We start from the raw sequence: 25,529 nt of genomic DNA, 5'->3' as shown, positions 1-25,529 counted from the left end.
GTGAGGTCATCCCAATTTATGGAAATGGAGTGGGGAATGATGCTTTGTTTTCAGTCGTTGATGTGATTCCGAATCCCGGCCCTATTCCAATTTATCTGGAGTAGATAGCCTACAGAAGTGGATACTGGAACATACTATAGTAATGATAGACCTAAAGTGTTTAAAATGTGTTTTGGGAAAATGAGCAGGCTGAGTGAAAGAAGAGTTTGACTTGCAACCTCACCTGCCTCCACCCATAATGAAATGTCAAAACGAACTTGAGGTAAAGTGTATGAAATCATTAGGGACAAGGCTGCCAGTGCTTCAAATGTACCAACCTACAGTAATTTGCTCCCTGGCATGTTTTCAGAGCAAATCAGGAATCTGGATTTCTCCTTTCGCTGACATTGATTGACCTTGCCAGTGTGACACGTGCCCTTAAAGGCACACCTCCACTCCTGGCCTCCCCAGATCCCCCTGGCTAAGGCGCACACACAAACACACACAAACCTGCTGGCGCTTTTCAGCGCTGCATTAAACAAACGCATACAGTAAGTGTACAGGCCCCAAGAAATGGGACCCCAAAAAAGAATCAACCTGCACATGACTTAATAGGAGCAGACCAGGCTTCTGGCTTTTACCTAAGCCCTTTAATCCTTCTCTCTCTCACTCTCTCCCCACTTCCTTCCGTTCTGCTAGCAAACGTGCAATCTTTGGAGAATAAAATCGATGACCTAACCTCAAGATTAAACTACCAATGGGACATTCAAAACTGTAATATCTTATGCTTCAAGGAGTCGTGGCTGAACGACGACACTGTCAACATACAGCTGGCTGGTTATACGCTGTACCGGATAGAACAGCGGTGTCTGGTAAGACAAGAGGAGGTGGACTATGTATTTTTGTAAATAACAGCTGGTGCACGATATCTAAGGAAGTCTCAAGCTACTGTTCGCCTGAGGTAGATGCTTTTGCTGACAACTGGCAAGTGTCTTCACTGACATTTTCAACCTCTCCCTGTCCCAGTCTGTAATACCAAAAAATTTTAAGCAGACCACCATAGTGCCTGTGCCCATGAACACTAAGGTAACCTGCTTAAATGACTACCGACCCGTAGCACTCATGTTTGTAGCCATAAAGTCCTTTGAAAGGCTGGTCATGGCTCACATCAATACCATTATCCCAGAAACCCTAGACCCACTCCAATTTGCATACTGCCCCAACAGATCCACAGATGATGCAATCTCCGTTGCACTCCACACTGCCCTTTCCCACCTGGACAAAAGGAACACGTATGTGAGAATGCTATTTATTGACTACAACTCAGTGTTCAACACCATAGTGTCCTCAAAGCTCATCACTAAGCTAAGGACTCTGGGACTAAACACCTCCCTCTGCAACTGGATCCTGGACTTCCTGACGGGCCGCCCCCAGGTGGTAAGGGTAGGTAACAACACATTCACCACGCTGATCCTCAACACAGGGGCCCCTCAGGGATGTGTGCTCAGTCCCCTCCTGTACTCCCTGTTCACTCATGACTGCACGGTCAGGCATGACTCCAACACCATCATTAAGTTGGGGCGGCAGGTAGCCTAGTGGTTAGAGCGTTGGGCCAGTAACCAAAAAGTTTCTAGATCGAATCCCCGGTAAAAAATCTGTCATTCTACCCCTGAACAAGGCAGTTAACCCACTGTTCCTAGGCCGTCATTGTAAATAAGAATGTGTTCTTAACTGACTTGCCTAGTTAAATAAAGGATAAATAAAAATAGAAGTTTGCAGATGACACAACAGTGGTAGGCCTGATCACCGACAATGACGAGACAGCCTATAGGGAGGAGGTCAGAGACCGTGTGGTGCCAGGACAACAACCTCTCCCTCAACGTGATCAAGACAAAGGAGATGATTGTGGACTACAGGAAAAAGAGGACCGAGCACGCCCCGATTCTCATTGCCAGGGCAGCAGTGGAGCAGGTTGAGAGCTTCAAGTTCCTTGGTGTCCACATCACCAACAAACTAACATGGTCCAAGCACACCAAGACAGTCGTGAAGAGGGCACGACAGCTGCATCATCGAGAGCATCCTGACTGGTTGCATCACTGCCTGGTATGGCAACTGCTCGGCCTCCGACCACAAGGCACTACAGAGGATAGTGCGAACGGCCCAGTACATCACTGGGGCCAAGCTACCTGCCATCCAGGACCTCTATACCAGGTGGTGTCAGAGGAAGGCCCTAAAAATTGTCAAAGACTCCAGCCACCCTAGTCATAGACTGTTCTCTCTGCTACTGCACGGCAAGCCGTACCAGAGCGCCAAGTCTAGGTCCAAGAGGCTTCTAAACAGCTTCTACCCCCCCCCCCCTTTTACACCACTGCTACTCTCTGTTGTTATCATCTATGCATAGTCACTTTACCCCTCCCTATATGTACAAATTACCTTGGCTAACCTGTCCCCTGCACATTGACTCAGTACCCCCTGTATATAGCCTCGTTATTGTTATTTTATTGTGTTACTTTTTTCTTTTTTTTATTTTAGTTTATTTAGTAAATATTTATTGAACTGCATTCTTGGTTAAGGGCTAGTATCTTCAGTGCATGTGACAAATAAAATTGGATTTGATTTCTCGAAAACAGGCTATAGGCTACATGTGCACCACCAACAGCTAACAGCTTACTACACAACATACACTTAGTATTACTTTCTTAGCTAAAGTATACATATCTCCCTGGCATATTACCTGGCGTATACATATCATTTACGCAGCAGCATGCAAGACATTTTTTGACTCACCTTGTTGTTTTGTGGTGACATAGTGTTCCCATTGGTGACAGAACACTGAGACAATCCCAGCGCAATATATTTTCTGCTAGAGCTTCTTATGGATGGTGGCAGTATTGAGTAGCTTGGATGACTGACGTGCCCAGAGTAAACTGCCTGCTACTCACTCCCAGAAACTAAGATATGCATATTATTAGTAGATTTGGATAGAAAACACTCTGAAGTCTAAAACTGTTTGAATGATGTCTGTGAGTATAACAAAACTCATATGGCAGGCAAAAACCTGAGAAAAAATCCAAACAGGAAGTGGTTTGTAGTTTTTCAAGTGATTGCCAATCCAAACTACAGTGTCTGTGGGGTCATTTTGCACTTCCTAAGGCTTCCACTAGATGTCAACAGTCTTTAGAACCTTGTTTGAGGCTTCTACTGTGAAGTGAGGATGAATAAGATCTCCTGGAGTCAGATGACTGCCAGCAGGGCATGAGGCTCAGCCATGCGCACTAACGTGAGAGGTAGCTCAGTTCCATTGCATTTCTGAAGACAAAGGATTTCTCCGGTTGAAACTTTATTGCATATTTACGATAAAAACATCCTAAAGATTGATTCTATACATCGTTTGACATGTTTCTACGAACTGTAATGGGATTTTTTGAGTTTTTGTCTGACCTGCGCATCATGAATTTGGATTTGTGAACTGAAGGTGTGAACAAAAAGGAGGTATTTGGACATAAAGGATGGACTTTATCGAACAAAACAAACATTTATTGTTGAACTGGGATCCCTGGGAGTGCATTCTGATGAAGATCATCAAAGGTAAGTGAATATTTATAATGCTATTGTTGACTCCAACATGGCGGATATATTGTATGGCATGTTTTTGTGTCTGAGCGCCGTACTCAGATTATTGCTTTTTCGGTAAAGCTTTTTTGAAATCTGACACAGCGGTTGCATTAAGGAGAAGTTTATCTAAAGTTCCATGTATAACACTTGTATTTTCATGAACATTTATGATGAGTATTTCCGTAAATTGTTGTGGCTCTCTGCAAAATCACTGGATGTTTTGGAGGCAAAACATTACTGAACATAACGCGCCAATGTAAACTGAGATTTTTGGACATAAATATGAACTTTATCGAACAAAACATACATGTATTGTGTAACATGAAGTCATATGAGTGTCATCTGATGAAGATCATCAAAGGTTAGTGATTAATTGTATCTATTTTTCTGCTTATTGTGACTCCTCTCTTTGGCTGGAAAATGGCTGTTTTTTTGTGTATAGGCGCTGACCTAACATAATCATATGGTTGGCTTTCGCCGTAAAGCCTTTTTGAAATCAGACACTGTGGCTGGATTAACAAGAAGTAAAGCTTTAAAATGGTGTATAATACTTGTATGTTTGAGGAATTTATGAGATTTTTGTTGTTTTGAATTTGGCGCCCTGCACTTTCACTGGCTGTTGTCATATCGATCCCGCTAACGGGATTCAAGCCATAAGAAGTAGCCGCCCCACCACCACAGAAAGCACTGAGCTAGGGTGAAACACCTGTATTTTGGAGCTGCCTTATTCAAGAAAGCAAAAAAATAGATCAAGTTTGTGTGTGGCTTTATTAATGCAATGATGATTTTATATATATATATATTATTTTTTTACATTGTTTGCAAACTGATACGTGACACATATTAATGCCAAAATAACAGGCTAAACTGGCGGGGCTGAACAGGTGGGGCTCAAAACAGGTGGGGCTCTGCCCCACTTGCCCTGAATGAGGGGTTACCGCTACCTCTCTCCTTCTCTCTCTAGAGCTCTTTCTCTCTCTAGAGCTCTTTCTCTCTCTAGAGCTCTTTCTTACCGGCTCTCATTAATGGTTGAAGTGTGGATTTCCTGTCAAATAAAGATGGCTCCCCCCTCCACGGGTTTGTTTCGTGTCCAAAACGCAGGAAAACTTACTGGTTAAACAAAAAGCCCGGCTGGCTGGTACCTAAAATGGGATGGTTTCCAGCTGTGTTTGTCCCCCTCCCGCTCACTCGCCACACCAAGAGCAAAACGCCATACTGTACGACTGTAGATCCTGTCACTGTCACCCAAAAGCGCTCCCGATGGGATGCCGCCATGAAACCCGAAAGGCAGCCTGAAGCTACTGTCTATCAGCTCTTTATACGTCGTTATGATGTGGGTCTGGGACTGAAATAACTGGCATGGCATTTTATTACTGTCCCAGAAATCTGATGGCAAGCCATTGCTTTGGGGCAGCATTCCAAGTTAAAGGCGGCCTGCCTCCAACATTCCTGAGTTCCCAACTTCTCAGTCCTTACTATGTTCAGTTTATTTCGTATTTTGGGGCATTTCTGATGATTATCTTAGTACATGCTGCGATTTAGAATGTAAGCAAATAAACTAAATGATTATTTTCCCCCAATCATATTTTATCTAAAATATTGCTTTCGCTTGGACATATAAAAACAAAATAGATATGCATTTGTCTCGTGGCATCTGCGGCATTTGCTGCAATATTCTCCACTAGGCTATATTTTGTTTCTCTCGTTTAGGTATTATCACTCATCTATACCATTCATGAGCCTACCCTATGAGCACAGACTTTTTAAAAAACGTTGAAAATAGGTTACGTCGTTAAAAATACTTTGAAAGTACATATTTCAACCAATTTTGCTCACTGGGTACGTTCTTTTAACATAAACTATAGCCAACTACTTGGAACTTGCATTCCACAAATTCTCTATTTCATTTTGGGGAAGATAACTTAATCCATGTGTTCAGGAATAAAAAAAAATGCACTGTCTTTGTTATGGGTCACAGGAGTTACCTAGACTAATCCCCATGCGTTTAGGTGCACGGCGTTTTTTTGCTCATTTTGCCAGCACTTAGGTCATTATGGGCCTTAATCAATGCGCTGCATAAAGTTTATACATGCATGTGCAAATCATCCCAATTTAATCTGCAACTTCAGCCAAAAATCGGAAAAGTGTGTGGGGGGGAGATTAAGCCTACTTCTCAAACATTTTTTCATATTTTATCATCAACCCAGTCCCGCTGAATCATTGGACCCGTACGCGTTCTGTCCAGCTGTATTCAAATGTGCCATATGAAACCAAAATGCATATACTTCTACGTATTAGCTCTCAGTCTATTACAAGGGAAATGACATGTATCCGGTTTGGTATCACCTCCAGCTGTTTAAGATAAACAAGTTGACAAACGCACTTTGCGTGTGGCTGTGGAAACTGACTGAAGAAGGGACGAGAGTGCGGTTAAAGTGCTGGTTAATTGCCGCGCAGCTGGGGGAGGGGAACCGGTTTGATAAAGCGGACTGGGGGGTTGAACCAAGGACGGCTTCTTTCCAGTAAAGGGGGGCATCGCTGGCTGCACTGTGGGCTCTTCCTGTTAATCCCAGATCGGACCATATAAACAGGTATAACGCGGAGAGGACGTTCAATCAATCCCCGCCGTAAACCTTGGATTAGGATAATACACTCTACTCCATCAAAGATGAAGGCAGATATCTGGATTTACAAACTTTTCTTGTGTTTTGTGCTCGCTGTGAATTCAGGTAAATCTTACTAGGCAATATGACCTAACGGTAAACTATGTATAGCCTACATAGGCCGTCATTAATATTCGGTTTAGCGGCTGTGCATATAGGCTATATCATTTTCATAGGCATGAAATGGAACGAGTTCTCTAAATATATCACACAGATCAGAAGACTTGTAAGTGAAATGGATTGAAGTCTAGCACTTCCATAGACCAATCATTTATAACCTACGTTTAACTGGCCTGCAGACTTTTACTTTTGCGCAGAAATATTGCATATGTCATGAAGACTAAAAGGTTTATTTGTATTGGTAGCCTAAACGTAAAACATTATTGAATTAGTGGTTGATACATTGATACGCTGCAACATCTATCAAAATCCACAGTGGTAATCAACGGTCTGAATTATTTCGAGGAATTTGATACTGGTTGATATAGTAATTGGAATGTGGCGAGGTGGCCATGTCTTTAGTTTGTACCTATGTGTGCATTAGCTGGCTGGTGCGGCAGGGAATGCGCCTTGCGCTTTGGCATGTAGGCTAAGGTAACACGATGATGCTGCTTAGTAGAGAGGATCATTTGTGCAACACTGATTTTTGGTCAAAATGTAACAGATATTCTCAGTTTCAAAGATTTTCTTTAAAAAAAAGAGGCCTATATTGATCGTTGCCTATATCAGTGTTAGGCTATATTAATGAAATAGGCCGAGTGGTTCAATTGACTCGTAAGAAAATGTGCATATCAGTGAGAAATTACTTTATGTTTTCACTGTCATAAATACCTAATGTATGTAGGCCTAATGCATGCGTTATGCGCGGCCATCTGCGTAAAGGTAACTATAGTACACATCAAAGAGTTAGACCCTCTGCGCTGCAGACATGTTTTTGAAGTGCGTCTGCTGGCGATATAACTGCTTTGTCATTAACATTTTGTTATAGGTCATGGTCATTTATGTAATAGGCTCTTTACGGTCCCTGGAACGATAACTGCATAGCTACTGAAATAATTTCGTGCAGCTATCCACGCAACTGATATGTTGATCTAATCAAGTAGACCAAAAACACCTAAATAGACCTTTAACTAACTGCTCAGGGAAAATGACAAATTAACTTAAGTTTAATTCCTGAGCTGAGTCAAGGTAAATTTAATTGCACTGGTTAAACCCAGTGGATGTTGTGCGCATGCCCGAATAGTCTGATTGATTGGGAATCCCGCGTGTGCGCGCAGAGGTGAGCTGCACTATAGCCACATCTGGACGCAGAGCCGAGTTCCATTAACTCCCTCGCACATTTTCACTTACACAGATTTAATGCGTATGCAAAATCGATACCGAGACGCACCTTTAACCGGTTCCTTTGCTGTTTAAAGAGGAGATGCGTTTTATTGGATACAGGTCCTCTCCACTTTGGAAAAAGGAACGGAACCCCTCATCCCACATTGACATGTTTAACGTTAATGCCAAGATAGTGGACTAAAACCAAATCCGATAATACCAACCCGAAGTTTGTCTTTTGGCATCACTCCAAAAAGAAAACTCGGACTATATCTGACCAACGTTGGTCAATTAAAAAAACTAATACGACTCAATCTAATATTGCGTCGGTGAGATAACGGAATGTCTCTTTCTCTCTGTCTGAGGGAGAGGAAGAGTCTAAGTGAAGTGTAATTGCGCGGCGTGAGGAGGGGTGCATGTTAGAACAACAGCGTGATGAGTCCCAGATCTAGTACTAATGCCGCCCAGGCATTGTGTCCTCCCAGAACCCATTCCGACCACGGCGAGTCCCACAGACAGCACAGTGAGCTGCAGAGTACAGACACAACGAATTGTCTCTGATGTGGTTTCTTAAATTCAAAACTCCTAAGCACTTTTCAATTGAGAATTTTTCACTCTGGCCACAAATGATGAAGGAAAGACTACATCACTTAAGTATATGCTCTTTAAATACTTTATTTATGGATTCTCAATAATGAGAACTCTGAGAGACCATGTGATAACAAGTTTATTATCGTCAGTCCTATAAACCCCTTCACACCAAAAGTATGTCTAGTTGTAACTCCTCACATGTTCAGTTGAGGTCCCTGTGGCTTTCTGATATGTAACTTCATATCTGCCAGGGGACATTATCAACCCTTAAAGGTCTAAGCCGTTGGGGAGGTCTACTAAGCTAACAGAATTGTTCTAAGATGGTCATACCATGGATCTAAAATACCATGGATCATTTAGCTATTTGAGTTACAATTTTAGGACCCCTGTAGGTATCAAAAACATATATTCAAATATTTAATTTGGCCTCTACTACTATAGCCCATAGAAACACATTGAATAACACATTCATAAATGGCAAAACAAACAGTCAAAAAATAAATCATAGGGAATAAGGTTTTGAAGTGTCTGCCATACATCCAAGAGATATAAGAAAGCTCAGGGTGCGGACGCCTGGAGGGTGTGTGTGAGAGAGAAATTGAGGAGACATTGAGAAGGTCGATGATCCCAAAAAACTTAGTGGACTCAGCAGTGGAGTCAAATACATTGGAGGGATGATGGTTCATTGGTTCTTGCCTATAAACTGCTGACTTCACTGCTTTAATGTTAAATGATGGGGCAGCTCTCGGCTTCATACAAATTGATTGAGGGAAGCGGAGTTAGTTGTGTGTGTGTGTGTGTGTGTGTGTGTGTGTGTGTGTGTGTGTGTGTGTGATTGATAGCCGAGATTCTGTGTGTACATGTCTGTCTGTCTACTCTCTTTCATGGTCTGTTCTCTGTCCTGTCTCAGAGTGCAGGAAGCAGTCGTTACAGCAGTACCATCTCTGTCCTGTTTCAGAGTGCAGGAAGCAGTCATTACAGCAGTACCGTCTCTGTCCTGTTTCAGAGTGCAGGAAGCAGTCGTTACAGCAGTACCGTCTCTGTCCTGTTTCAGAGTGCAGGAAGCAGTCGTTACAGAAGTACCGTCTCTGTCCTGTTTCAGAGTGCAGGAAGCAGTCGTTACAGAAGTACCGTCTCTGTCCTGTTTCAGAGTGCAGGAAGCAGTCGTTACAGAAGTACCGTCTCTGTCCTGTTTCAGAGTGCAGGAAGCAGTCGTTACAGCAGTACCAACTCTGTCCTGTTTCAGAGTGCAGGAAGCAGTCGTTACAGCAGTACCAGAAGAGTGAGGACACCAGGATGCTGTGTCCAGACTGCCCCCAGCCCTCCATGGTCAAGAACAGCCGCTCGCTGGAGCACTGTGCTCGCAAGTGCAGCAAGAACAAGAAAACCTTCACCTGCAGGTGCATCTCACACAAACAAAGAAGATGGTCATAGAGACAGATGCAACTGTTTCACACACGTTTCTCTCACTCACACTCACTCACTCACTCACTCACTCACTCACTCACTCACTCACAGTTACTCCATCTTTCTCTCTCCAGTGACCTACATTTTCCCTCTTTCCCCCTCCTCCCTTCATACAGCCTTCATATTTCTTATCACCCAGTGCTTATCTCTCAACTACTTCCTGTCTGTTCTTACAGGGCATTCTACTTTGACCATCAAAACAGGAAATGCCACTTGCTTCCCTTTGACCGCTTAATGGACGGTGCTCACAGGGAACACAGGGTGAACTTTGACCTTTATGAGAAAAAAGGTAAATAAAACTGTTGACTTTTGCTCAAACATGACATTTTAGCCTTACACTGTCACTTTTCCCCCTCCAAAGCTTCATAAAAGGTTGTCTTGGGAAAAAACTCTGTATAACCGTTAATGTTGACTTAGCGAGATCTGCCTCAAACATGGCATTTTACACTCTCTCTATTTTCTCCGAAACGTTCTGAAATGTCAGTGGAAAGTTTATAGAAGTTTATAGCAATGCAGATATGTTGTTTGTTTAGAGTGATGGTTCTTGTGGTGTGACGGATCCTCCGAGCTTGACTTTCTAAGGTTTAAGAGCTCTCGATGTCTGTTGACACAACAACTGCCTTCCCGCTCTAGTTATGTAGCTCCAGTGGACAGAGATGTGCACACAAACAGGCGGTGAACCAACCAGAGCATAAACAACATGGCCGCTGTTTACAGTTTGGACCCAAGGGATTGTTTAAGCTGTGGAGTCTCGCGCTTGAGAATTGATGAAACGCCCCAAAGTGACATTTAATTAACTTTAGGGAGCTATATCTTCCATGCGAATAATGACAGTGTTTTGCTAACTCTGACATGAATGTTTGTGTCTCTCTCTTTCTCTCTCGTCTTGGCATTTTTAGATTATGTGAGGGAGTGTATCATCGGTTCCGGGGTGAACTACAAAGGCAGGAGGGCGGTAACCAAGGCCAACATTCCCTGTCAGTCATGGACTGAATCCTTCCCTCACGAACACACGTAATTTTCTCTATTTTACTTCATTTTGAAATGTTATTTTTCTGTGGGGTTCGCAGATTTGTCAGTCTGTGGTTTTTCTATGGTTTTGTTAGAGTGTTGGACATTGTAGGCTAAAGTGGGATTATTGGGTGATATACTCTGATGGTTAATGAGTTGAGCTACGTCTGTGTAAAACTCTTTGAGACACTTATACATCACGTTAACACTGTAGCGTTATGACACACATACACACCTAACACACACACCCACCCACATCCTACCCCCCCGGACCTATCCCGTCTTACATGGCTCTAGTTAAACAATGACCAACTTGTCAGAGAGGGAGGGAGGGCTGGCAGAAAGGAAAGAGGAAAGGTCATCAAGTACAGTAGGTACAGCAGGAAAAGCTCTCAGGTTAAGCTAAGCGAGACCAGTGAATATCTAATGATGGTTTGGAGCCAGGTTCTTGTTAGCACTGCTCGTTAGCCACAAGACATTTTAACAGCAATGTTTGGGGTCGGAGAGGAAAGAGAGAGAGAGAGAGAGAGGGGGAGAGAGGAGATAACGGAGATGAAATTAAAGAAGAGTGGAGAGAGAAAGAGGGAGGGAGTGAACGAAAGAGAGAAAGCAGGCAGGGAAAGAGGGGGAGATAGAGAAACAGATGGAGAGAGATGGATAGAGAGAGGAAAATAAAGAAACATAAGGAAGGAGAGAGAGTAGAGAGAGTAGAGAGAGAGTAGATAGAGAGAGAGAGAAAGAGAGTGTAGAGGTAGAGAGAGAGTAGAGAGAAAGAGAGTGCAGAGAGATAGAGAGAGAGTAGAGAGAGAGAAAGAGAGTGCAGAGAGAGAGAGAGAGTAAAGAGAGAAAGAGAGTGCAGAGAGATAGAGAGAGTAAAGAGAGAAAGAGAGTGCAGAGAGATAGAGAGAGAGTAGAGATGTATAGACTGAGGTCATGTTCTATGTGCTCTCCAGCTGAGCTCACTAAGCCACAGACATGAGAAAAATGCGAGCCTCCGACCCAGATGAAAATACAGGGCCCACTCTCACCACCCCCAGGACACCTTGACTCTCCCCCTCCGCCCCCTCCTCCTCTCCCCCCTTGATCAGCCGGCAGATTATTCATGCAAACTGTCTGACTGATTGAATGAATCACATATGCACAGACAGACAGAGAGATGGATATGCATACAGACCCCCGCACAACTGGACAGATGTACAAACACCTCTCTCTCTCTCTCTCTCTCTCTCTCTCTCTCTCTCTCTCTCTCTCTCTCTCTCTCTCTCTCTCTCTCTTTCTCTCTCTTTCTCTCTCTCTCTGACACACACACACACACACTATTGCATTCCCCCCTTTTCCACTGTAGACCTCTAAATATTCCTGCATTTGATAGACAGCATAGTTCAGCGACCTTTTCTGACGAGTAACCGAATGCATCGTAGCACCCTCCAGTTTAACCACAACACAAGTCTGTTCCCCTCTCCTTAAGGGGTGAGAGTTACAGTTGGCTAGTGTGAGACTGTCCCGGTGTGTGAGGATTACACATAATGAAGCATGCATCAGTTGGGTTTCATGTAACTATTATTGTAATGCTTGACTGATCACTGATCACAGAGCCTGCTGCTTTTCTCTTCTACCTGATCATTAATTGCACACACCTGGTGTCCCAGGTATAAATCAGTCCCTGATTAGAGGGGAATCACACACCTGGTGTCCCAGGTATAAATCAGTCCCTGATTAGAGGGGAATCACACACCTTGTGTCCCAGGTATAAATCAGTCGCTGATTAGAGGGGAATCACACACCTGGTGTCCCAGGTATAAATCAGTCCCTGATTAGAGGGGAATCACACACCTGGTGTCCCAGGTATAAATCAGTCGCTGATTAGAGGGGAATCACACACCTGGTGTCCCAGGTATAAATCAGTCCCTGATTAGAGGGGAATCACACACCTGGTGTCCCAGGTATAAATCAGTCGCTGATTAGAGGGGAATCACACACCTGGTGTCCCAGGTATAAATCAGTCGCTGATTAGAGGGGAATCACACACCTGGTGTCCCAGGTATAAATCAGTCCCTGATTAGAGGGGAATCACACACCTGGTGTCCCAGGTATAAATCAGTCGCTGATTAGAGGGGAATCACACACCTGGTGTCCCAGGTATAAATCAGTCGCTGATTAGAGGGGAATCACACACCTGGTGTCCCAGGTATAAATCAGTCGCTGATTAGAGGGGAATCACACACCTGGTGTCCCAGGTATAAATCAGTCCCTGATTAGAGGGGAATCACACACCTGGTGTCCCAGGTATAAATCAGTCGCTGATTAGAGGGGAATCACACACCTGGTGTCCCAGGTATAAATCAGTCGCTGATTAGAGGGGAATCACACACCTGGTGTCCCAGGTATAAATCAGTCCCTGATTAGAGGGGAATCACACACCTGGTGTCCCAGGTATAAATCAGTCGCTGATTAGAGGGGAATCACACACCTGGTGTCCCAGGTATAAATCAGTCGCTGATTAGAGGGGAATCACACACCTGGTGTCCCAGGTATAAATCAGTCCCTGATTAGAGGGGAATCACACACCTGGTGTCCCAGGTATAAATCAGTCCCTGATTAGAGGGGAATCACACACCTGGTGTCCCAGGTATAAATCAGTCCCTGATTAGAGGGGAATCACACACCTGGTGTCCCAGGTATAAATCAGTCCCTGATTAGAGGGGAACAATGGAAAAAAGAGGTCCAGAGTTGAGTTTGAGGGCTCTAGTGTTTTTATCTGGTTCCAGGTTTCCTGATGTATTTTGAAGATGTTTGAGTTTTTATCCCCAATGCAGGTTGCTGTAACGTTGAGGTCAATGTTGATATTCTGGTAGAGTTCTTCATTGTAACATTTTGAACTTGTTGTATCATTTCCTCCTGGATCATAATGCTGTCACTTCAGCATGCAGTCTTCCAGTTTACTGGGGCTAAATCTAAAGACAAGCTGGTGTGTTTATCCTCGTCCAGAGAGAGAGATGGGGAGAGAAAGACACACACACACCAAGAGAGAGAGAGAGAGAGAGAGAGACGCACACACACACACAGAGCGAGAGAGCGAGAGACACCGAGAGAGAGAAAGACACATGAGAGAGAGACACAGAGAGAGACAAAGAGAGAGAGACAGCGAGACACAGTGAGAAAGACACAGTGAGAGAGACACAGCAAAACACAGAGAGAGAGAGACACAGCGAGACACAGAGAGAGAGAGACACAGTGAGAGAGACACAGTGAGACACAGTGAGAGACACACAGTGAGAGAGACGTAGCGAGACACAGAGAGAGAGAGACACAGTGAGAGAGACACAGCGAGACACAGAGAGAGAGAGAGACACAGTGAGAGAGACACAGCGAGACACAGTGAGAGACACAGTGAGAGACACAGTGAGAGAGACACAGCGAGACACAGAGAGAGAGAGACACAGTGAGAGAGACACAGCGAGACACAGTGAGAGACACACTGTGAGAGAGACACAGCGATACACAGTGAGAGACACACAGTGAGAGAGACGTAGCAAGACACAGTGAGAGAGACACAGTGAGAGAGACACAGTGATGGATGTGGAGAGAAAGAGGGAGAGGTCCAAAGAGAGAGCCAGACCTATGTGCATAGTGTCTGCCTGCAACACCATAGGGACCCCTCCTCGACAAGGAGATGAATAGTTGGCTAACATCTGTTAGCCCAACATTATTACTTTCTTTCCCCCTCTATACTGTACATACAGACAGGCAGACAGGCAGGCAGGCAGACAGGCAGGCAGACAGGCAGGCAATAAATCTTCTTACTGGCTCCTCTCTCTCCTCATGTGGAGCTGGGGGTGCAGCTCACCAGATAAAGCCTTTAAAAAGCCTTAAAGTGAAATCCTGTATTTTTTTTAAATGACATTCTGATAGACTTTTATGACGTTAAAGGAACGTGTCGATATGTTAATGAGTAGGACTCAACTCATGGTGTGTTTGCTGTTGGAAGGCAGGCAGTCGGTCAGGTCCAAGTCGAAGTTTGGCCCTGTCCTAAATAAGCTCCTAGCTCCTTGGTACTACATGTAGATGCAACTTAATGGTATAGGTGCAAGTAATATGGTCAGACCTACACTAGTGTCTAGGGTGCTTGTGGTTGTCTCTGGACTGGGCATTGGACTACCACATGGATGGAAGGGTTTTGGTTCATAGCAGACTGGACTCCCACTATTTTGCTGAAGACTCTCTCATGGTCTAAGTTAGATCTCTGCGATTCCTCTGGCAATGGAATGAGTGATGTTTTGCATTAGTGGAGTTCTATGGAGACCGAAGGGCACAGGGGGGAGTGCCGAGCCGGCTCTCCCCCAAGAAAGGGCCCTGCCGTTGGGGTTGAGGGCTGAGCCGAGCTGCTGATAGGAAGGCCCCTCTGTTTTTCTTTCTCCTCATTTCTTTATTCTCCATCTCTCAGCATCTCTTCTGTTGCTCTCTTTCCAAGTATCAGCATCTCTTCTGTTGCTCTCTTTCCATGTCTCAGCATCTCTTCTACTGCTCTCTTTCCATGTCTCAGCATCTCTTCTATAGCTCTCTTTCCATGTCTCAGCATATCTTCTGTTGCTCTCTTTCCATGTCTCAGCATCTCTTCTACTGCTCTCTTTCCATGTCTCAGCATCTCTTCTGTTGCTCTCTTTCCAAGTATCAGCATCTCTTCTGTTGCTCTCTTTCCATGTCTCAGCATCTCTTCTACTGCTCTCTTTCCATGTCTCAGCATCTCTTTTGTTGCTCTCTTTCCATGTCTCAGCATATCTTCTGTTGCTCTCTTTCCATGTCTCAGCATCTCTTCTGTTGCTCTCTTTCCATGTCTCAGCATATCTTCTGTTGCTCTCTTTCCATGTCTCAGCATATCTTCTGTTGCTCTCTTTCCATGTCTCAGCATCTCTTCTGTTGCTCTCTTTCCATGTCTCAGCATCTCTTCTACTGCTCTCTTTCCATGTCTCAGCATCTCTTCTGTTGCTCTCTTTCCAAGTATCAGCATCTCTTCTGTTGCTCTCTTTCCATGTCTCAGCATCTCTTCTGTTGCTCTCTTTCCATGTCTCAGCATCTCTTCTACTGCTCTCTTTCCATGTCTCAGCATCTCTTCTGTTGCTCTCTTTCCAAGTATCAGCATCTCTTCTGTTGCTCTCTTTCCATGTCTCAGCATCTCTTCTGTTGCTCTCTTTCCATGTCTCAGCATCTCTTCTGTTGCTCTCTTTCCATGTCTCAGCATATCTTCTGTTGCTCTCTTTCCATGTCTCAGCATCTCTTCTGTTGCTCTCTTTCCATGTCTCAGAATCTCTTCTACTGCTCTCTTTCCATGTCTCAGCATCTCTTCTGTTGCTCTCTTTCCATGTCTCAGCATCTCTTCTGTTGCTCTCTTTCCATGTCTCAGCATCTCTTCTGTTGCTCTCTTTCCATGTCTCAGCATATCTTCTGTTGCTCTCTTTCCATGTCTCAGCATCTCTTCTGTTGCTCTCTTTCCATGTCTCAGCATCTCTTCTGTTGCTCTCTTTCCATGTCTCAGCATCTCTTCTACTGCTCTCTTTCCATGTCTCAGCATCTCTTCTGTTGCTCTCTTTCCATGTCTCAGCATCTCTTCTGTTGCTCTCTTTCCATGTCTCAGCATCTCTTCTGTTGCTCTCTTTTCATGTCTCCAGCATCTCTTTTTTTGGTATTTTTATTTCTCCATCATCTGTTTCACTCTCTTTCTCTCCCTCCATTATCCCTCTGTTTCTCTGTTTCTCTCTCTCTCTTTCTCCTTCCCCCCCTCTCTCTCTCTCTCCTTCCCCCTCTCTCTCAGTTGGTGGGAAGACAGGGTCTGTGGTAGGGCTGAATACGGAGGTGTTGAAAAGCCAGCTTTTCATCATCCACGCTTTTCAGTAGATGAATATTACAGTGTACATTTATCTGGCATGGCCCCATTGTTACAGGCTATATGCTTCACATGGTGCTTTTACTCCCAAAAGGTGTGTGTGTGTGTCCATGTGTGTCTCCCCTGACCCTTCCGCTGAACTAATGTACAAAGCAGAAGAAATAGATTATGTTTCAATTTGTGAAGTTGGCGAAAACAAGAAATGCTTGAGCTGCTGTTCCTGATTCGTAGTTGTGTGGTGAAATCCCTGTTGTGAGACTCTGTGCATGTGTAGCAGTAACTGGCTGACTTACAGGTCAGACTGGAAGCATTTACTGGTGGATTGGCCTGAGGGCATGGAATGAATGGAATAAGGAACCCTGGTAATATAGTCAGATGTGAAGGGATGATATACTAGAAGGTAATATTTTCCATTTTCCATACATTTTTATTACACTTTGTCTATATTACCATGGTCCAAGATAATGTAGCGATGTAGCTAAGTTAGCATGTTGCGACTCTACCAACTGTCTTTGTTTTTGGCTCAATTTTTAGCGTGCTAGCCTTCGGAGCTAAGGGCCCCCAATTCGCGTCAATATCTAAGAGAAACCTACAGAAATCCCATCTTAAACAAAATGAAGTTCTACAACTTTATGAGTCCTAAAACAGCAACTCCTTTCATGCCTGTCACACACATTTGGTCATTCCCACTTTATGCTTAGTAGTGTTTTTCTCCACACTTTCCCTCAGCTTCCAGCCGGCGAGACTAGGCAAGAAGGACCTGAACGGGAACTTCTGCCGTAACCCCAAGAACGAGAGCAGTGGGCCCTGGTGTTTCACTACAGACCCAGAGGTCAGGCACCAAGAGTGTGGCCTGCCTCAGTGCTCCCAAGGTAACACCTCAACCAGCAGAGTCCAATTACATGTTGGGGCCAGTTTCCCAGACACAGGTTAAGCCTAGTGCTGGATTTAAGAGCACTTTCAATGGAGATTATTTTTAGTCTAGGACTAGGCTTAATCTGTGCTCTGAAAACTGGCCCTTTGGTTTGCCCAACATAGACATCTTTGAAATGTATGAGGTGGTCCACATTGATATGTCATTTACTGGAGTGAAGCTGATTTGTTGGCGAAAAGCAGCCATGTTTTTTCAACTGAACTCTGCTTGCTAATAGTGTACCACTACAGTCTGATAACAACCCTCTGTTATCCCAATAACAACCTAGAAAAACATATCTTGTGCTCTTGTAGCCGAACAAGAATGTTGTTTTTGATGCACCAGGGAATCCCAATTCACTACCGTGTCAAGAAATGTTTAGTATGCCAGTATCTTAGTTCTCACTGAGTATTGTACAAAGATTGAGAGATAAGCATGTTGCTAACATTATTAAAGTGATCAACTTTACAATAAGATAAAAGTCAGACTGTTTAGTCATCTTTAATCGTGTTTCCCTCTTTAATATAGTGTCGAAAATATGTTCTATGCCATTGTGGGAACGTTGTGCTAACGTTGTTTTTGCGTTTGCAGTGGAGTGTATGAGGTGTAACGGGGAAGACTACAAAGGGCCGATGGATCACACCGAGAGTGGGAAGGAGTGTCAGAGATGGGATTCATCCAAGCCCCACAGACACCCCTACCAACCTAAAAAGTGAGTAAGGAAACCCATAGGCTATGTATTTATAGCACAGTAAGTTATGGCTAACGTTACTTACTTTTAAATGAATTATTCCTTTTTATTACTTCAAAGTCAATTGTTTGTGATCTGTGGATTAGCCCACTGCTGTTAGTTAAACCACTGCTGTTAGTTAAACCACTGCTGTTAGTTAAACCACTGCTGTTAGTTAAACCACTGCTGTTAGTTAAACCACTGCTGTTAGTTAAACCACTGCTGTTAGTTAAACCTTATTGTATGCAGTGAATGTGGATGAAAGCCTGAGTGACTCTCCCCCATTGACGTGTATATGTATAGTCAGACCAACCACACTGCAGTCCCTCATCAAGTTCTACACACACACACACACACACACACACACACACACACACACACACACACACACACACACACACACACAGCCTACACAGCTGCACAAACACTCCCTCTATCCTAATACACAGGAGATGAACACATGTAGCATAACTCTCTCTCTCTCTCTCTCTCTCTCGCTCTCTCTCTCTCTCTCTCTCTCTCTCTCTCTCTCTCTCTCTGTCGCTCTCCCTCGCTCTCTCTCGCTCTCTCTCGCTCTCTCTCTCTCTCTCGCTCTCGCTCTCTCTCTCTCTCGCTCTCTCGCTCTCGCTCTCTCTCTCTCTCGCTCTCTCGCTCTCTCGCTCTCTCTCTCTCTCTGTCTTTTTCATCTTTTTTCCTGTCTTTCTTCACAGGTACCCCGATAAAGGGCTGAATGACAACTACTGTCGGAATCCTGACAACCGTGTGCGTCCGTGGTGTTACACCATGGACCCACAAACACCCTGGGAGTACTGCAACATCAGTGTGTGTGGTGAGTGTGTGCACTTTCCTACGGTCTTCCTCTTTATCCCAAACAGTGAAAACTGTCTAATGGAACTGGTATGGCATACCAACGCTGAGAGTGTGGAAGGACACTGTGTTCTCAGTGTTCTGTTCTGTTGGGTTGTGTTCTGTTGGGTTGTGCTGGGTTGTGCTGTGTTCTGTTGGGTTGTGCTGTGTTCTGTTGTGTTGGGTCGAGGTGGAGCAGGAAGCACATAGTAAAGAAGAAGAATGGATGGTACACATTTTCCTACACACACCTCGTCCGGATCCTCATTAATGCGATGTCACAGCTCCCTCTATGAGAGAGGGGCCCCCTGTCCCTCCCAATACTTTACCATTCTCTCACACACATTCCCTATTCCCTTTCAATAAACTATATATGCCCATACAACTTCACTAAACAAACCATCATCTCCCCATTAGTCCATAGCAGCGGAATAGAATGCGAGACTCCCACATAATTCAATAGAACTCTTCAATATTTCAATGTATTTATCGGTATGGGGATTCTACTGTGATCAGAGGGGAAGAGAGTGGACCACACTGAGTCTGTAGCAGGGCTTTCTAACTTTATTTAACCATGAAACAGCCTTGAGGTTAGAAACCTATTTTGCGAGGGCAACCACTGTGATTGAAGTGGTGGTTTTGGGAGTGCCAAAGTTTTTTTGGGTTGAGGGGCCACAATGGTGGTTTTGGGGATAACGAGATAAGTATAGGAGCCTTCCAAAGGAGACAGGGAGAGGCTTTGTTTGGGATATTTTGTGTTTCATGTGGCTCTAAGCTGAAAGCTATTTACCTCAGAGTGAGGACAAGTAGGCTGTTTGTCAACTGCAGGGGAGGGAAAGTTTGATGGTTTACAACACTTAATTCAGACCACTCAAACACAACAAAGCACTTTGAAACTTATATTATTGGTCAAATCCTAACTTCCACTTCAAATTTTTACTAAGGCTGGGTTTACACAGGCAGCTTAATTCTGATCTTTTTCCATTAATTGGTATTTTCACTAGTCAGATCAGCTCCTTTTGCCAATAATTGGGCAAAAGATCGCAATTGGGTTGTTTGTGTAAACTCATCCTTAGTCATGCATTGATGTCAATGGAAGACTAACTAGAAATTTCCCTTTAAGTGGAAACTAGGATTCACCCTTATGACATATAATAACTGTAAGGGAGTAGCCAGAATGGCTCAATAGCTACTGACACAGACAGTTCCAATAGATTGGGAGTAATGTTCATCACCGTTATTAACAGAACACACAGGCACCATAGTTGTAACACCATGGATGTTGAAACCATAACAGATTGTCAGAAGTGTTGTAGAAAGCAAGGTCCACTGAAACCCTGGCACTACAACTGAGGACTTGACAAGACGGGGGATGAAAGGGCATGTTGGGGGATTCGCTGTTTGTGTGTGTGCCTGCATACGTGCATGCGCGTGATATGACATCCTGTATGTGTGTGTGTTTGTGTGTGTGTGTGTGTGTGTGTGTGTGTGTGTGTGTGTGTGTGACGAAAAAGAGGATAGAAACCATTTTTAGACAGTTTGATATTCTTCATCCAAAGGGATGTTCAACACTGACCTTGAGCCCACGGCCCCGCCCGGCTGAGGACTGTGATTTACAACCGGGGAGTAAAAAATAATTTGTCCAGATGGATTCTGCACTGCCTAACCTGTAGATAGCAAAGGTGACCCGACGTTAGATGCCGGCATGCATTACATCAAGCCAAAAGAACATCCTCCTTCTGTCCTCCTCTCCAAACAGTCCCTTCCTTTTTTTTCTGTCCGCGGCTCATTTATCAAACAGTATAGAAGCACAAATCCGGAGGGGTTGCAGAAATTCCAACAAATCCGCCCCTGTACACTGTAACATGAAAAAGCGGACTTCAGAGATTTTTTGGGATCGTTTTTTGGAGGCCGGAGGGCCAGGAAGCCTTGTTAAGCGGGCTGAATGCAGGGTTGTTTGGCTTGGCAGTGAGTACCACATCCATCAGGCCTTCGTTATAGTAACCCACCCTTACAGTCACATGTAAGAGGCCAAGCTACCCAAGCAATAAGGATCTAGCTAGGCTCAACACACACATGCACGTTCTTCCTGCCAAAACCTGGTATGGTACTGTACACCATGAATGAGGCCAGTATAGGATAGAGGGGATTCGCAGATGCTAGATAGTAGAGATTCCCTTTTTGTAGCCTTTTGTAGAGCTTTGAGAGCTATGTTTGAAAAGTACTTAACAGATAAAGATATTAGATACCCAAACTAAACCTGTCTAAACTCCCCCAAAAATCTGTTGGATATCAGAATCTCAGATTTTCAGATACTCTTCATCTGTTTATATACCCACTTTGTCCTGACACTCAGATATGTGATACCCAATACCCTATAACCTACCCTGGCTGTCCAGTCTGTTTGTGCAATTAGCCTACTACTCTCTGTGTTCGTTTATTGAATGGGATGACAGAGATAGAAGAGTTGGCTACAGCCCATTCCTATTAGTCTCATAATGTAAGTCTGTTGTAGTGTTGGTTTCGGTATGTCTCGTGGTGGGGCACCACTGTTTTGGATAAATAGACAGATTATAGACCATACAGTACTACAGATATAGGATGTTAATTTGATCACTCTTATTTTGCTGAGAATTTTCCTGCACTGTGGAAAATGCAGAGGTTTGTGATTTACATAAGTTCAATGAAAACTCGTACACACGGTATATTAACAGTATTGCACTTTTCATCTAGCCAACTTTTATCCAGCTAATAGCCTAACCACCGATCAAGCAACATTATGGACTGAACAGGATTATTTTGCTTCGATCATGCTGGTAAAATTAAGATCCTACATCTGTACTGACTGTTTAGGATCATTTGTCTCTAGGCTAAACATGACCCATTCTCTGTGAGATTCATCTTTCTTTTCCCTCTCTCCCTCTTTTCTTTCTCCCTCCTTCCTGCCTCTCTCTCTTACCCTCCTGCCTTCTCTGTCTGGATTCTCTCTCTCTCTCACCCTCCTGCCTTCTCTGTCTGGTTTCTCTCTCTCCCTCCTGTCTTCTCTGTCTGGTTTCTCTCTCTCTCTCCCTCCTGTCTTCTCTGTCTGGTTTCTCTCTCTCCCTCCTGCCCTCACTGTCTGGTTTCTCTCTCTCTCCCTCCTGCCTTCTCTGTCTGGTTTCTCTCTCTCCCTCCTGTCTTCTCTGTCTGGTTTCTCTCTCTCTCCCTCCTGTCTTCTCTGTCTGGTTTCTCTCTCTCTCCCTCCTGTCTTCTCTGTCTGGTTTCTCCCTCTCTCCCTCCTGTCTTCTCTGTCTGGTTTCTCTCTCTCTCCCTCCTGTCTTCTCTGTCTGGTTTCTCCCTCTCTCCCTCCTGTCTTCTCTGTCTGGTTTCTCTCTCTCTCTCCCTCCTGTACTCTCTGTCTGGTTTCTCCCTCTCTCCCTCCTGTCTTCTCTGTCTGGTTTCTCCCTCTCTCCCTCCTGTCTTCTCTGTCTGGTTTCTCTCTCTCTCCCTCCTGTCTTCTCTGTCTGGTTTCTCTCTCTCTCCCTCCTGTCTTCTCTGTCTGGTTTCTCCCTCTCTCCCTCCTGTCTTCTCTGTCTGGTTTCTCTCTCTCTCCCTCCTGCCTTCTCTGTCTGGTTTCTCTCTCACTCCCTCCTGTCTTCTCTGTCTGGTTTCTCCCTCTCTCCCTCCTGCCTTCTCTGTCTGGTTTCTCTCTCTCTCCCTCCTGCCTTCACTGTCTGGTTTCTCTCTCTCCCTCCTGTCTTCTCTGTCTGGTTTCTCCCTCTCTCCCTCCTGTCTTCTCTGTCTGGTTTCTCTCTCTCTCCCTCCTGTCTTCTCTGTCTGGTTTCTCCCTCTCTCCCTCCTGTCTTCTCTGTCTGGTTTCACTCTCTCTGTCCCTCCTGTCTTCTCTGTCTGGTTTCTCTCTCTCTCTCTCCCTCCTGCCTTCTCTGTCTGGTTTCTCTCTCTCTCCCTCCTGCCTTCTCTGTCTGGTTTCTCTCTCTCTCTCTCCCTCCTGCCTTCTCTGTCTGGTTTCTCTCTCTCTCTCTCCCTCCTGTATTCACTGTCTGGTTTCTCCCTCTCGCCCTCCTGTCTTCTCTGTCTGGTTTCTCCCTCTCTCCCTCCTGCCTTCTCTGTCTGGTTTCTCCCCTGTCAACCTCTTTACATTCTTCTTTCTGTCTATCATCTCATCCTAAATCCTCTTTCTCTCTCTCTCTCTCTCTCGTCCCTATACCCACCCCCCTCTCTCTGTTTTCATCTCTCTCTCTCTCAACTTCCTTCTTCTTCTCAACCTCTCTGTCTCAGACCCAGGTAATGGCTCTGATGTGGACGCTACATCGTCGTGTTTCAGCGAGCAGGGACAGAGTTACCACGGTACTGTGAGCGTCACCCCGTCGGGCGTCACATGTCAACGCTGGGACTCCCAGTTCCCCCATAACCACACCTACAGCCCGCAGAACTACAAGTGCAAGTGAGTGATGATGTCATTCAATACCCACATGGGTTTTCTTTTGTTTCTGTCACTGGTACGAGAAGTATAGGGAAACGGACACATACAGTCATATTATTACGTATGTCCACTTGGGAAGCACCTATTTAACTGGTGTGTACTTATCTCTCTCTTACATCACAGAGACCTGAGAGAGAACTACTGTCGGAACCCAGACGGTGCAGAGATCCCATGGTGCTTCACTACAGATCCTAACCAGAGACTAGCCTTCTGCACCAATATACCCCGGTGTGAGACAGAGAACATCGACACAGAAGGTGAGACACAGTTTTGTTTTCCAGTTGACATGATACTTCAACTCTGCACCCAAAGACTTTGATGGAAGGACTATTGTGTTGAGCATGCCAATTATTGATTCTACTGAGACACAACAGCACACAGCACACTAGCCCCATACAAAACATCAGAATCACCACCACCTTTATTAACTTAGTACACCCAGAATTACATGTTGTGTTATGGTTCTCCCACAGTAAACAGACTGAATAGACAGCATCATTTAAATGAATAATAATATTGAATTTACAAAAATCCACATGCAGTATGTACACATTAATCAGCAAAATATATATATACATTTGAAGTCGGAAGTTTACATACACCTTAGCCAAATACATTTAAACTCAGTTTTTCACAATTCCTGACATTTGATCCTAGTAAAAAGACCTTGTCTTAGGTCAGTTAGGATCACCACTTTATTTTAATAATGTGAAATGTCAGAATATAATATATAATAGTAGAGAGAATGATTTATTTCAGCTTTATTTCTTTCATCACATTCCCAGTGGGTCAAAAGTTTACCTACTCAATTAGTATTTGGTAGCATTGCCTTTAAATTGTTTAACTTGGGTCAAACGTTTCTGGTAGCCTTCCACAAGCTTCCCACAATAAGTTGGGTGAATTTTGGCCCATTTCTCCTGACAGGGCTGGTGTAACTGAGTCAGGTTTGTAGGCCTCCTTGCTCGCACACACTTTTTCAGTTCTGCCCACAAATGTTTTATGGGATTGAGGTCAGGGCTTTGTGATGGCCACTCCAATACCTTGACTTTGTTGTCCTTAAGCCATTTTGCCACAACTTTGGAAGTATGCTTGGGGTCATTGTCCATTTGGAAGACCCATTTGCAACCAAGCTTTAACTTCCTGACTGATGTCTTGAGATGTTGCTTCAATATATCCACATAATTTTCCTTCCTCATGATAACATCTATTTTGTGAAGTGCATCAGTCCCTCCTGCAGCAAAGCACCCTCACAACATGATGCTGCCACCCCCGTGCTTCACGGTTGGGATGGTGTTCTTCGGCTTGCAAGCCTCCCCCTTTTTCCTCTAACATAACAATGGTCATTATGGCAAACAGTTCTAGTTTTGTTTCATCAGACCAGAGGACATTTCTCCAAAAAGTACAATCTTTGTCCCCATGTGCAGTTGCAAACCGTAGTCTGGCTTTTTTATGGCGGTTTTGGAGCAGTGGCTTCTTCCTTGCTGAGTGGCCTTTCAGGTTATGTCGATAGGTACAAAAGTATCTATATCCACAGTAAAACGAGTCCTATGTTTCCTCCAGCATCTTCACAAGGTCCTTTGCTGCTGTTCTGGGATTGATTTGCACTTTTCGCACCAAAGAACGTTCATCTCTAGGAGCGTGATACCTTCAGGCGTTTGGAAATTGCTTCCAAGGATGAACCAGACTTGAGGAGGTCTACAATTTTTTTCTGAGGTCTTGGCTGATTTCTTTTGATTTTCCATTATGTCAAGTAAAGAGGCACTGAGTTTGAAGGTAGGCCTTGAAATACATCCACAGGTACACCTCCAATTGACTCAAATGATGTCAATTAGCCTATCAGAAGCTTCTAAAGCCATTACATAATTTTCTGGAATTTTTCAAGCTGTTTAGACACAGTCAAACTTCTGACCCACTAGAATTGTGATAGAGTGAATTATAAGTGAAATAATCTGTCTGTAAACAATTGTTGGAAAAAGTACTTGTGTCATGCACAAAGTAGATGTCCTAACCGACTTGCCAAAACTATA

At 44.3% G+C, this 25,529-nt stretch overlaps 1 protein-coding gene across 1 annotated transcript in view; it reads left to right on the top strand.

The window, feature by feature from the left end:
• Positions 1–5,878: 5,878 nt before the first annotated feature.
• The window catches only part of LOC115199105 (hepatocyte growth factor-like), a 39,341-nt gene continuing 19,690 nt past the window's right edge, over positions 5,879–25,529 (top strand). The window contains exons 1-9 of the mRNA XM_029761675.1: positions 5,879–6,323; positions 9,418–9,571; positions 9,815–9,927; positions 10,538–10,652; positions 17,260–17,402; positions 18,035–18,155; positions 18,884–19,002; positions 23,298–23,463; positions 23,626–23,759. Of these exons, the coding sequence (XP_029617535.1) occupies positions 6,263–6,323; positions 9,418–9,571; positions 9,815–9,927; positions 10,538–10,652; positions 17,260–17,402; positions 18,035–18,155; positions 18,884–19,002; positions 23,298–23,463; positions 23,626–23,759 (1,126 nt within the window). The 5' untranslated portion in view covers positions 5,879–6,262. The remainder of the gene's footprint in view (positions 6,324–9,417; positions 9,572–9,814; positions 9,928–10,537; positions 10,653–17,259; positions 17,403–18,034; positions 18,156–18,883; positions 19,003–23,297; positions 23,464–23,625; positions 23,760–25,529) is intronic.

Source organism: Salmo trutta, chromosome 8, assembly GCF_901001165.1.
Source record: "Salmo trutta chromosome 8, fSalTru1.1, whole genome shotgun sequence".
Classification (NCBI taxonomy): domain Eukaryota; kingdom Metazoa; phylum Chordata; class Actinopteri; order Salmoniformes; family Salmonidae; genus Salmo; species Salmo trutta.
Note: the sequence above shows the minus strand (reverse complement) of the source record. Positions and strands in the feature narration are given on the sequence as shown.